This window comes from Equus asinus, chromosome 6 (assembly GCF_041296235.1).
Source record: "Equus asinus isolate D_3611 breed Donkey chromosome 6, EquAss-T2T_v2, whole genome shotgun sequence".
NCBI lineage: Eukaryota > Metazoa > Chordata > Mammalia > Perissodactyla > Equidae > Equus > Equus asinus.
Genome location: NC_091795.1, coordinates 66,902,234 through 66,915,036, shown reverse-complemented (window position 1 = coordinate 66,915,036; position 12,803 = coordinate 66,902,234). Strand labels below are relative to the sequence as shown.

Sequence of the window (12,803 nt, the reverse complement as noted above, 5' to 3'; positions counted from 1 at the left end):
TCAGTCAATAATGATTAAGCTTGGAAAACAGAGTGCTGTGTCTGTACTCAACTTTGTTTGGAAGTTTTTTGAATAGATTGTGAGTAGTGAATCAGTTTATTATAAGGCTGAGAGACTGTATTTATTGGCATTCTCATCTGTGTAAATCAACTTGTCTTCTAGAAATAATTTTGGATGTTTGTACTTCTTAATGTTTGATGTTAGGCTTATATCACTGTACTTAAGTGTTCACTAAATATTTATTATTTTATTTAAAAAAAAACCTTGACTTTTAAATTTTACAAGTAGTGCTGCGAGTATAATGGATAATTTTGTGCTCTGAATATAACTGGAAAATACGTTCCCAAAAGTGGAATTGCTGTCATAAGGCCATGTGTGTTTGAAATTTTATACAGAGTGCCAAATTGTCTTCCAGGTAGTCATTTACAGGTGGGTTTTTTCCTTGTTTTATTTAAGGTATAATTTATATGTAGTACATTCCACCCTTTAGTATACAGTTGTGTGACAAATGTGTATGCTCCTAGTGAGCTAGTTCAAGTCCATCTGTGCCCAGCCCCCATGCCAGGAACGGCCCTAGTGCTCATGTGTGCACAGGCGCCCGGCCAAGTCCTCCATGCCCTAAGTAGCCCTTGTTAACTCCTCCCTGAACTCTGACCTCTCCCTTCTTCCAACTGTGCAGACCTGTCGTTCATGTGATCTTTTATGCTATTTTTATTATGTGCCTTCTAAAATTTTGTACTTCCTGAGCCATTGATTGTGTAGCTCTTCCTTGAGCCTGATCCTAAACCTTGGAGTATAGAAAGCCTAGGAATTTTTGGTTATTGCTCGTGTAAAGATAAATGCTGAACCAACTAATGAAGTTGGGGTGTTTCAAGTAACCAGGGGCAGAATAATTAGATCATGGAATCTCATGAGTTACTATTTATCTGAAAAACTATTTAAGTATAGTATTTAATATGCCCCTGAAAAGCAAAAGCCTAGTTATAGTTGGAATGATGTAATTTGGAAAGCATATTTACCTAGCTTAGATTTTTAAAAAATTATTTTAGGAAACAAAATAACACAAAAAAATACAATAATTTATTCTACAGTCCTTCTCAGAATGGACTTGAGGTTCTTCTGGGTAAAGGGAATGATTCTTAAGAGCTTATGGCATTTGGGGAGTTATGCCAGTTATCTGCCAAAGGCATTCTTTGTATATAGAAAAATGTGACTAAATATTCGTTAATATGACAGATCTTATAGTTCATTAACAAGTATTAATTTCCTTTAATGTTTCTCCTGGTAGTCTTCTGGGTGAGTGGTTTACAAACTTTATTCAGGCAATAGAACCCTTTCATTAAATGAAATGTTACACAACATGATCTTGAATGAAATAAGAGAAGTCAGGTTGTTGTGGGTGAGGCGGAGGAGAAGGCCCCATTGAGTCTCTTGAGGTACCCTAGCGAGCCTCAGGATTCAGAAAATTACAAGTTGAAGGCCGCTGTTCAGTACTCCACACCTGTTAGAATTCCTTCTCTTTGTTACACAAAATCTCCTAATAAACTTTGCACAGTTAGAAGTGCTTAGGATGCTGTCCCTTTATAACATAGCATAGCAAAGAGGTTCCACTCTATTTTCTTTGCTTCTTCCCATTTTTTAAATCCAAAAATTATTTTATTGCAAATAAAAAGGGATTGTGGTAGATAAGATCATCCCTCAGGTCATCCCTTCTTACCCACCGTTAACCGATGTGGTTAATTTAGCATGTTCTCCCAAATGTTTGTTACATAAATGTTACATAGAGATCTGTGAAATTCTATTCTATGCAGTGTTCCACTGTGTGGTAGATCCAGGTTTATTTTATCTGTCTCTTGTTATATGTTTTATGGTGGGGCAAGTTTTCCCTCAATGCTTTTTCTTTTTTTTTTTTTAGATTTTTTTTTTTTTTAAATGTTTCCTTTTTCTCCCAAAGCCCTCTGGTACATAGTTGTGTATTTTTAGTTGTGGGTCCTTCTGGTTGTGGCATGCGGGATGCCGCCTCAGCGTGGCTTGATGAGCGGTGCCATGTCCAGACTCAGCATTTGAACTGGTGAAATCCTGGACTGCTGAAGCAGAGCGCACAAACTTAACCACTCGGCCACGGGCCTGGCCCCACCTCAGTGGTTTTTAAAAATCTTTGGGGAATGGGGCTCTTATCTCATCGATTGCTTTTTCTTACTGTTGAACTTTATCAGATCAGTTTGTCAATTTCTTTTCTTTCAGATTTCATTAGGATTCTGATTGAAGTTGTATTAATATTATATGATACTTTAGGAGGGGATTGATTATAATATTGAGCAGTGCGTGGATCTGTAGAAACAGAGGTTTCTATTCTGTTCCGCTGGTCTATTTGTCTCTTCATACTCTAATAACTTGCTGTTTTAATTATAGAGGCTTTGTAGTATGTGTTAATATCTGGTGAGGCTAGTTCTCTTGTTTTTCTGAAAGAATTTTATTATCAGCTTGTCTACCACCAGAAAAAAACTCTTCCTTCCTATTTTTATTGGAGTTGCAGTTAATTTTTCAGTTAATTTAGGGAGAACAGACAGTTTGATGAGTTTGAAACATCTTAACTGGAAATAAGGGATGTCTTTCCCTTTATTCAAGGCCACTTTTAGGTCTTGGAGGTTTTTTTTTTTTAATATAGATTTTATACATTTCTTGTGAAGTTCATTTTTAAGTTTATAATTTGTTAGCTTTATTTGTAAGTATTCAGCTTTTTCCCCCAAAGATTATTTATTTATTTATTTATTTTTGTTTTTGAGGAGGATCAGCCCTGAGCTAACACCTGCTGCCAATCCTCCTCTTTTTGCTGAGGAAGACTGGCCCTGAGCTCACATCCGTGCCCATCTTCCTCTACTTTATATGTGGGACGCCTGCCACAGCATGGCTTGCCAAGTGGTGCCATGTCCACACCCGGGATCCAAACCAGCGAACCCCGGGCTGCCAACGTGGAACGTGGGCACTTAACCGCTGCACCATCAGGCCGGCCCCAGTATTCAGCTTTACCAAAGAAAAATAACATATTTTTCATCATAAATGAAGAGGTCACTTTGGACTCTTTATTTCACCCTAAAGTATTTATCATATCCAAAATGTTTCTTTTCATTTGTAATCAGGCAACCAACTGGATTCGAGATTTAAAGAATCCCCTTCTTTTTTCTAATTATAGTCACACACTGCACAACAGTGTTTCAGTCAGTGATGGACTGCAGGTATGGTGGTGGTCCCATAAGATTAGTGCCACATAGCCTAGGTGTGTAGTCGGCTGTGCCATCTAGATTTGTGTGAGTGCACTCTGTGATGTTTGCACAATGATGAGGTTTCCTAATGATACATTTCTCAGAACATATTCCCATCTTTAAGTGATGCATGACTGATACATTTTCAGGGGAGAACATGTTGGGAGGCAAATAGGTATACCAACAGTTAAACCACACTTGAAAAACAGGGACATTACCATCATAGAAACTTCTATACATAGCCAGTACCTATTTGCAGGGAAATTAAATAGTATAAAACATATTCAAGGACAGATATTTTAAGACTTGTTAGGGCTGGCCCGGTGGCGTAGCAGTTAAGTTTGTGCACTCCGCTTTGATGGCCTGGGGTTTACCTGTTCACATCCTGGGTATGGACCTACGTATTGCTCATCAAGGCATGCTGTGGCAGCATCCCACATAGAAGAAGTGGCAGGACTTACAACTAGGATATACAGCTATGTAAAATAATAATAAAATAAATTAAAAAATAAATAAAAATTTAAAAAAGACTTACTGTGGTATGTGTTTACTAACCCTTTTGATGGTCTTGAGTGGTTACGTTTTGACCAGTGGCCAGATTCCAATTTGCATTGGCACGGGATGTAGAATTTGAATTAATATCCTGAGTAGTGGCAGCGTCAGCACCATGCCAGAATATATTAGAGGCTTGCTTTCTTTATGAATTTATCTTGATGGATTCTAAGCCATCATTATGGCATTTGTCTTGCTAGTGAATAAATTCTTTTTGTGACTTTAGAATTTTTAAATTCATTTATGTCTATCCAGCATCTAACAAATTCTTGAGGTCTGGAAAGATCAGTATGTAGTTTGCAAAGGAAGGTAATGGTTTCTTTGAGAATGCAAATCTTATTGAGTTTGAATAAACCACCTACAGAATTTTCCATTGAAAAACATATCACAGCGTGGGAAGTTTTGAATTATTAATTCACTGTATTGTAACACTGATATTTTAAGAAACAAATCTGTTTACATATTAAAATTTGTAGCTGTTAAAATGTATTACAGTAACATTAATTAAACTAAAATGACTCTGGATTCACAGGTTTGGGTAAAGCCTGGCTGTACTGTTTTAGCTGAGAAACCTTGGGAAAACTATTTAACCCCTCTAAGTTCTTATTTCTTCCTCTTGAAAAAGGGAGTAATAATGTGTTTGCGTACATCGTAGTGTTGTGATGATCAAATGAAGTAATTCTTGTGAAGCGTTTAGTAGCACAGCGCCGACCCTCATCGTTAGCTATTACAGTTCCTTCTCTCCTGGCCACCACTGCCTGCTGCTGCTAATTAAATAACTCTTGTCAGTGTTTGGAAATTTCAGGATGTCTCTATCTTGGAGACTTAAAGAATTAGTATAGTCTCTTCTGCCACAATATGTGCTTTTTAAACTTGCATTAGCTCATATGCAGTTGGTAAATAGGAAGATGTCAGTGTATTGTGAAGTTGGGTCATTTCATGTGAATCTTTTCCCAGCAGTCAGGGAAGCAAGTATTCTCACAGGTGAAGAGAGTTTAAGGGAAAAAGATGGAAATTCTATAGAGGCGCCTTCCTCTAGTTTCAGGTAGTGGCTGATAAAGTGGCTTCAAACTCTCTGGTTCAAACTACATGGGGAAGCTTCGAGGTACAGATTGGAGGGGTTATGAAGATACTTCCCCTAGCGTTTAAAAAAAACCTTCACCCTGGATTCTATTTTTATTTTTGTTGAAACTGTGCACAATGCCCTGTATCTCAGTGGAGGAAGCATGAGTCCAGGGTTGGGAGAGTGTTGGTCGACTGACGTACTTGCTGCATGTGTCAGTGGAGATTTAACTGTGCTGGTCTTTTCATTATGATTATTACTTTCTTTGGGTGCTCTGCTCATCAAGTTCAATAGCTTTTCAAAGTTTTGACCTAATTTTCCACAAACCCTATTATTTTTTGTGTGTAATTTTGTAGAATGTGCTTTTAAGCAACGTGGTGGATGTTAACCAACTTGAAAACACCAGCCCGTAACAATTAAGTGTAAGTAGGTGTTGACTGCAACCATGTGGAACAGTAATTCTCAGCCTGGGGCAGTTTTGTTCCACAGGAGACATTAGACAATGTCTATGGACAGTTTTGGATCTCATGATTGGTGGTGAAGGCTGAGGAGGGAGAGATGCTACTGGCATCTAGTGATTATAGACTGGGGATGCTATTGAATATCCTCTAATGCACAGGACAGCCCCCCACAGCAAAGAGTTACTCCATCCAAAGTGTCAATAGTGCTGAGGTTGAGAAACTGCCTTAAAGCGTTCTTGGGCCATAGTAAGCACTAGATAAATGTTAGCTAATATTTACATAATCAAAATCAAATCTTTTGATTCTGTTTATTTTTGTGCCAGTATAATACTGTTGCTGTATACTATAATCCTATCCAGTTTAGTTAATCCTTTCTCTTTATTATTCTTTTCATAATAATATTATTTGGTTTGTACAGATTAATATTTGAATCATTTTATTGGCTTCCAAGACTAAAATTTGTTAAATTTAACCTGTTAAGTTACTTGTACAAAAATTATATCCTTAAGATTTTAAGTGTTCTTTACTCTTTCTTTATGCTCAAGTCGTCTTATCTTAAAATATTATAATTTCTTTTTATAAACATACCTCTAATTTTATTTCTTAGTGTTTTATATTTTTGTTGCCACAATGAATGTGAATTTTTTACATTATATTCTTTTTGTTTGGAATGCCGTGAGTTCTTTATACTCATCTTTTATTGTGCCTTTCTAGTAACTTATTATTTCTTTATTTCATAACTTAATACATTGGCCAGAACTTTGAGAACAGTATTAAACAAAAATGGTGATAAATGGCATCTTTGTGTGTTTCTGGATTAACTGTAACAAAATATATAGTACTCTGATGGTTGGTGCGAAGAAAATTAATTGTATTTAGAGCAAAGAATCTTTCCACTTGTCTAGGAAAGGGCCTGTAGGATGACAGTTTCATACAGCCTTAGTTTTTCAGAGCCTCTAAACAACATCATGCACTCTTGGGGGATGCACTGAAGAAGTACTTTGTTGTATTTTCTAGAAATTTTAAGATATAGCTGGAGGGTTATGGCTGACACATTTGAAATCATTGCTGAATCTACATTTCTTCAAAATTATGAAGAAAATATGAAGCAAAAATAGGATGCTATATATATAATCATGCAGTTAGTTGGTAAATACATTTTGTAGGAATTCAGACATTAGAGATCTCCATGGGCTGGGTTATTTAATGATGTGAGACTTGAGCAGATTGGAATTGTCCAGATTATCATAAGTGGAGGGGGCGGAGTGAAATTGTTGCGATGACTGGAATGAACGTGACCAGAGCAGGGAGTTAATCTTGGTCCATCTCTGGTACCAGCACAGTTAGCAGGGCCATTCCAAGATTACTGCTGGCTTAGCTGAGAATTGAGTTGTGCAGACTCTAAATAAGTTTACTCAAGAGTTTTTCCACTGTGAAGAAATGATCAAACAGTGATATTAATGTAATTATATAGTGAATCCAAAATGGGAAATTCTTGTTTAGTTTAGAGCACTGTTTGATATAGAACATTTTTATATTTATCCTTTTGTTTTTGTTGCTGTTTTTGTTCTCTTCCCATGGTACTGTCTGTATTTTAAGTGTTAGGATAAATGCATCCAGAAATGTTTTATTATTGTTTGCAGCAGATTGATTTTAGAATTCTTATACTGAATTCTCTTTCAGCTATATACTGCAGATTGTATGGATGGGATTGAAATGTATCAATTTTACTAGAATTTGAAAAGTATTAGTTTTACCCTTACATTCTGGAAGATATAACACAGGGTCTTAATATTGAATAGCATCATCATTTTTCATCTTACGTTATTTAAATATATGGAGTTTAAATGTTGATTTATTTTTACCACTACTGTTTTTCTTTTTTACTGTTACTATTTATCTTACTTAAAATGTATTGAAGATGTAGGGAAATGTAATTGTGTCATTCTTTCTCAAGTTTCATGCAGTTTGCAAATTTTGGGGGTTTTAACTGTGAACCTAGTGTTGGATGTCTTGGCTCAGCATGCTGAGAATTGTAAACAAAACAATGAAAAATGAAATCCTTTCAAACACTTTAGATCTATTTGGCCTAGTGTGTGCTTGTGCTTCTTTGTGTTGGTGGCAGCTGGTTACCGGCCTTTGAAAAGGGCAAGATGAGCCCTCCCTGACAGCAGTGGCTGACTTGGGAGACTGTAGGTGGAATGGCTGGTTCTGCTCTCCCCCTTTCTCCATTAGAGCCATTGATACCTGGTTGCTCCTACCCTAGGTTTGGACATGTTAGAAGCCCATCCTCTGGGTTTGTCAGTCACCAGCGGATGTTTAGCTTCGTAGCATGTCAGTGCAAGGCGTTTTGCCTGCTTTATAGATGCAGTGAGCAAAAGCAAAACAAAGCCCAAACCAGTCCTGATAGGAAATCCATAGCTGTAAATCCAAATTCTGATTGACTCCCAAGTCTATTTTCTAGTACTATCCTGTGTTTTCACATTGAGTCCTGCCTGATGGTTATATCTCCTTGTGAGATATTCTTAAAACAAAGCATCCTGAGTTATCACAGTCTTTTCCTCAGCCCTTGCCTCTTGTTTATTTACTTCTTTTTGTTAATGCCAACACCATCCCTGTAGTTCTCAAGACTTGAAATCTACCTGCTACATCCAGTTTATCGCTGACATTCCTACATCTTCTCTCTTTGCTCTCTGTTGTCGCTGTCAGTACCATGTCTCTTTGTCTTCATCGGGTATCTCTGTAGAGCAGATTATACACCATTGCTAAGTGTGAGATGAGAAGTTTGGTTCTGGTCTTGTCACTGTCCTACAAAAAAGGCAAGGGCTCTCATTAGTTGCAAATAAGATCTATTCAGAAAATCTCTGCAGAACCTTCAGTAATATGTTCATAACCTGCCTCTCTTGGCTGTCTCCCCTCATTCCTCTTAATGCACTCCTGACAAAATGAGCTGCTTTTTTCTCTATCACGTTTTAAAGCCCCATGACTTTGTTCATGTTCTCGTTTCCTACTCTAAGGCATCCTCTCCTGCCAGTGCATTCATACCTGTCAGTTCTTAGCAGAAATGCCGCTCCCTTCATGACATCGTTCCCTAGCTAGCCTGAAATGATTTCTCTAATCTTTGGAATCTTACAGCCATATCTGTATGTCTCTTATGATGTCTCTTTCTTTTCATCTGTGTCATAGTTACTTATGTGTAAGTTTTATTATAGTTTAAGTGTCCTGCAGCAGGAGTGCTTTCTGTTTTGTCTTTAAATCCTTAGCGTGAGGCTGAGTGCCTCACACATACAAGTACTCAGGAAATACATGTTAATGACTAGATGCAGACACCCTGTGGTTGGTTTGGTTGTGTTGTTATCAGTGCTTACTTTACAGAGTATTCCGCATTGCTGTCTGAAAGAATGTACTAAAACCCTGAACATTGACCTTACATTTTTCATGCTGCGGAGACTACAGTCATCAATCGTTATGTGACAGTGTAAGGGTGTGCCTTGTGAGTAACAAAATTCCATTTCGTTTGTTCTCTGACAGGAGAATCAGATGAGAGGGAACAGTCAAAATTGGAAGTTAAAGTTTGGGACCCAGATAGCCCACTTACAGATCGACAAATTGACCAGTTTTTAGTTGTAGCACGGTGAGTATGGCACTACTGAGTCAAGAAGTATCTTTTCTTTTTATAAAAGAATTTACAGGTATATGTGTTTTCCTTTCTTTGTATTCTGCTTTCTTTCATTGGTTGTAATTTTATTTTTCTAGTCATGTAAGAAAGCCTAATATATATCACACCACTTCCTAAAGAATATGCCTTATTATCATTAGCTTTTGTTTTAAAAATAAAAAGAGATTTATTAGTTTTTACTGATTAGCAAAATAATAAATACTCCTTATAAAAATTTAAGCACTATAGAAAAGTATAAAGAAGAAATTCAACACCTGAAATCCCATCTCTTTCATTAAAGCAGTGATCTTTTTTGCGCGAGTCAGGGTTATTCGGGTGTTGTTAATAATGTGTGCCTGGAATGCCTCTTTCTGCACCTCTGCATGAGTGAGGCCGGTCGCTAAGCACAGGGCTTTCCTTTGAGAGATCTAAGCTTCCCTGCCTGGCTGGTTTGCTTGCTTCCTTCTCTCCCCTACTTTTCCTCTATTCTTGAGAAAATAAATGGGACAGAAATTTATTTTTATTTTTTTAATTATAAAAGTGAATGATGTTCATGGGGGAATTGCGGCAAAGCAGAAAGTAAATGAGATTGTAATAGCAGAAAAGTTGGAGAAAAAACCCAGAAGAACATCAGCAGGCAGTTGACGAATGAATTGAGGTATACTCAATAATGAACTATTTACACCAATTAAAATGAATTAGAGGTATATGTAGCAAAGAGATAAATCTCAAAAATAATGTTGAGTGAGGATACGCATAGTATGATCACTTGTAAAAAGTTTTACAGTGTGCAGTGTCTTATTTCATTAATGGGCAAATATATGCAAATGCATATTTATATATATATATGAGTTCTAGGAATGTGTATAGGGGGCTCTGACAAAATTTATAGTATTTATATCCTTTAAAAAATGAACCAAACAGCAAAATAGTAGAATCAGGTAGATCTGGACATGGTTAGTAGGTTCTTCATTATATTCTCTAATTTTCTGTTGAACTCTTTTTGTAATACAAAGGAAAAAAGAGTCTTAGCCCGTGCTTAGACAGCACTGTGCATAATGTCAGTCACCATGGAAATCATATATTGTATTGGTGGCTAGGCATTCGCACTCCGGTGCCCACATGCCTTGCCACTAAGTGATGAGATGAAGAGACTTGATGTACATTGTTGGGAAGGAGCCAGTCAGTGGAATAGACAAGACTGAAGATTTGGTAGTAGAAATGAGTCATTTGTGGAACTACTGGCCTAGAGTCTCCAGACAGGTTACCCAAATTTGGGGTTATTTAGTAGACACTGCAGTTGTAGATTTGATTTCCATTTTGTTTTTTCGTTTTCCTGAATGGCAAGGGCCATATGTTTCCTTTTTCCTTGAAGCCAGTGTGAGAGGCACCAAGGAGATGCACCTTGTGTCTTTTTCAATATTTGTTTTAAAAAAAATCTTCTAAATAACAACTAAGACCACAATCAAATACCACTGTACATCCCACCAGGATGGTTAAAATGTAAAAACCCGACAGTGCCAAGCATTGGTGAAGAGGGGAGCAGCAGCCAGCATTCTCACACCCTGCTGTGGGGAGTAGAAGCTGGTACAGCTGCTTTGGAAAACTGTTTGCTGTCATCTAACATACACATACTTGGTTTCACTCCTAAATATATACCCAGGAGAAATGCATACATACACCTTTGCACCAGAAGTTAGGTACACAGATGACATGAATGGCAGTATTCATAGAAGCCCCAAACTGGAAACTAATATTCATTAACAATAGAGTCGGGGTGGGGGGCCATACAAAGGAATGCTCCATAGCAAGGAAAATGAATGAACACAGCTACAGCCAGCAGCATAGGTGAATCCACAAACATAATTTTGAACAAAAGAAGCTGGACGTGAGAAGAGTATGTAGTGTATGATTGTATTTAAGTTCTCAAATGAGCAAAATTAGCCTACAGTGTTAGAATCCAGGATGGTGTTTCCCTTTGGGGAAGAAGGAGGGAGTAGTGATTGGGAAGGAGCATGAGGAGTCATTTGGGGTGCTGTCACGTCCTGTTTCTTGACCTTGATGTTGGCGAAATGGATGGTTCACTTTGTCATAACTAAATAGCTGTACAATGTGTACTGTTCTGCACGTGTGTTACATTTTAGTTAAAACATCTAAAAATTCTCTTCCTCAGCTAACATGTTTAAAATACAGACGAGGAGCAAGTCTTATCTTCATTTCATGCTTTATCTCTTGAGGTTAGGGTTCTCTACATATGAGAAGGCCTTCTAAATCATTAATGGAAAATTAGCGTTGTGGCAATTGTTTTGTTTTTTTAATGGAAATCTGTTATATATTGAGTCCTCATAGGATGAGGTTGCTACTGTTGATATCACTTTTCAAGGAAAGGATGTTAATGGGATTTCACAATTTGGGCCAAAAAAATGATCAGAACTTACTTTGCAGTAATAGTCAAACTCTGCAACTAATATCCTTCTCATTTTTGAGCACATTTGAATACTCAGTTGTTTACTCCATGGTATTTCATAATAGATCTTTCCCTTCTTTGTACCAGACAGGCTGTTTTTTCTTAATTTAATTATAATGACCCATATATAGTAAATTGGCTTGTCAGTTCTTAAATCTTACAGAAAATACTTTGAATTTGATATTTGATTTTCAAATATCCAAGAACTTGTTTGACTTTTCTTTTACAATTTTTCATTCACTACCCAAATGTGTTTTTCTAAGGATAAAAAAATAACAGAGCTTTAATTTTTCCTCATTGTTTTTGCGGTTCATTCAGGGCTGTTGGAACATTTGCTCGAGCCCTTGATTGCAGCAGTTCTGTAAGGCAGCCTAGTTTGCACATGAGCGCAGCTGCAGCTTCTCGAGACATCACCCTGGTAAGATGCTTTTTGAAATTTTGGGTTTATTATTTCTTCTGCCACTTGCTTAATTTTAAAGCCGGTATGGCAATGTTGTAGATATGAGGGCTTTCTGGCTCTTAGCCCTGCTGACTGCTGGATTGGTTTGGCGTGGCTGCTTGGTTGACTGGGGTGTCTCAGTCCTCACTCACCTGTTATTATTTGTGAGCTAAGTAGGAACGACTGTTCACGGAGGAGGTCTGAAATGGTAAAAAATACTTTGGGGAAAACAATTCCACATTCTCACCCATCTGTTTTCACTGTATTCCATCTGTGTACTTAAATAGTTGTAGATCATACATAGTGCTGTACAGTTTTTTTCAGTGAAAGTGACCACCTCTTGAAACCATTGCCATAGGAGTTATTCTATTGTAAGGTCATTGTTTAGTATCAATATTTAAAGGTTTTCTGTCTGTTCATTAGAAGGAGGTTCTGTTTTCATACATTTCATTGTATTATGATTGCTATCTTCTAAGACTAATTCCTCTTTTCCCTTGGTGATCAGATGACGCTTCCTGTGTTCGCTTTAGTTACACCTCGAGGTACTGCCTGCTGGGGCCAGGCGCTGGGCTTGGCACTTGCTTCTTTCTCTGCACCCTCAGCAAACCAGACATGCAGGTTTTCGCCAATTGGAAGTTACTGTATTTGACTGCCACTGTCCTTTGAGATAGGCATGGTAGGATGCCCATTTACAGATGAGAAAACTGAGGTTTGGTGAGGTTAAGTTATTTGACTGATACTCATTAATTACATGTAATAAAAGTTTCAATTTTATTTTCTGATGGAATACAATGATAGGTTTCATTCCTTTCTCATTATATTTCAATCTGAAATGTTTTCCATAAAATATAATATAAAAACTCATATTAAAATGTATGCCAAATTTGTCTAAGGCTTTCT

At 37.2% G+C, this 12,803-nt stretch overlaps 1 protein-coding gene across 7 annotated transcripts in view; it reads left to right on the top strand.

Annotated features, from left to right (window-relative positions):
* The window catches only part of MTA3 (metastasis associated 1 family member 3), a 192,678-nt gene that overhangs the window by 118,023 nt on the left and 61,852 nt on the right, over positions 1 to 12,803 (top strand). For all 7 annotated transcript variants that reach the window (XM_044772308.2, XM_070512183.1, XM_044772303.2 and 4 more), the window contains 2 exons: positions 8,871 to 8,973; positions 11,783 to 11,882. In XM_044772308.2, the coding sequence (XP_044628243.1) occupies positions 8,871 to 8,973; positions 11,783 to 11,882 (203 nt within the window). The remainder of the gene's footprint in view (positions 1 to 8,870; positions 8,974 to 11,782; positions 11,883 to 12,803) is intronic.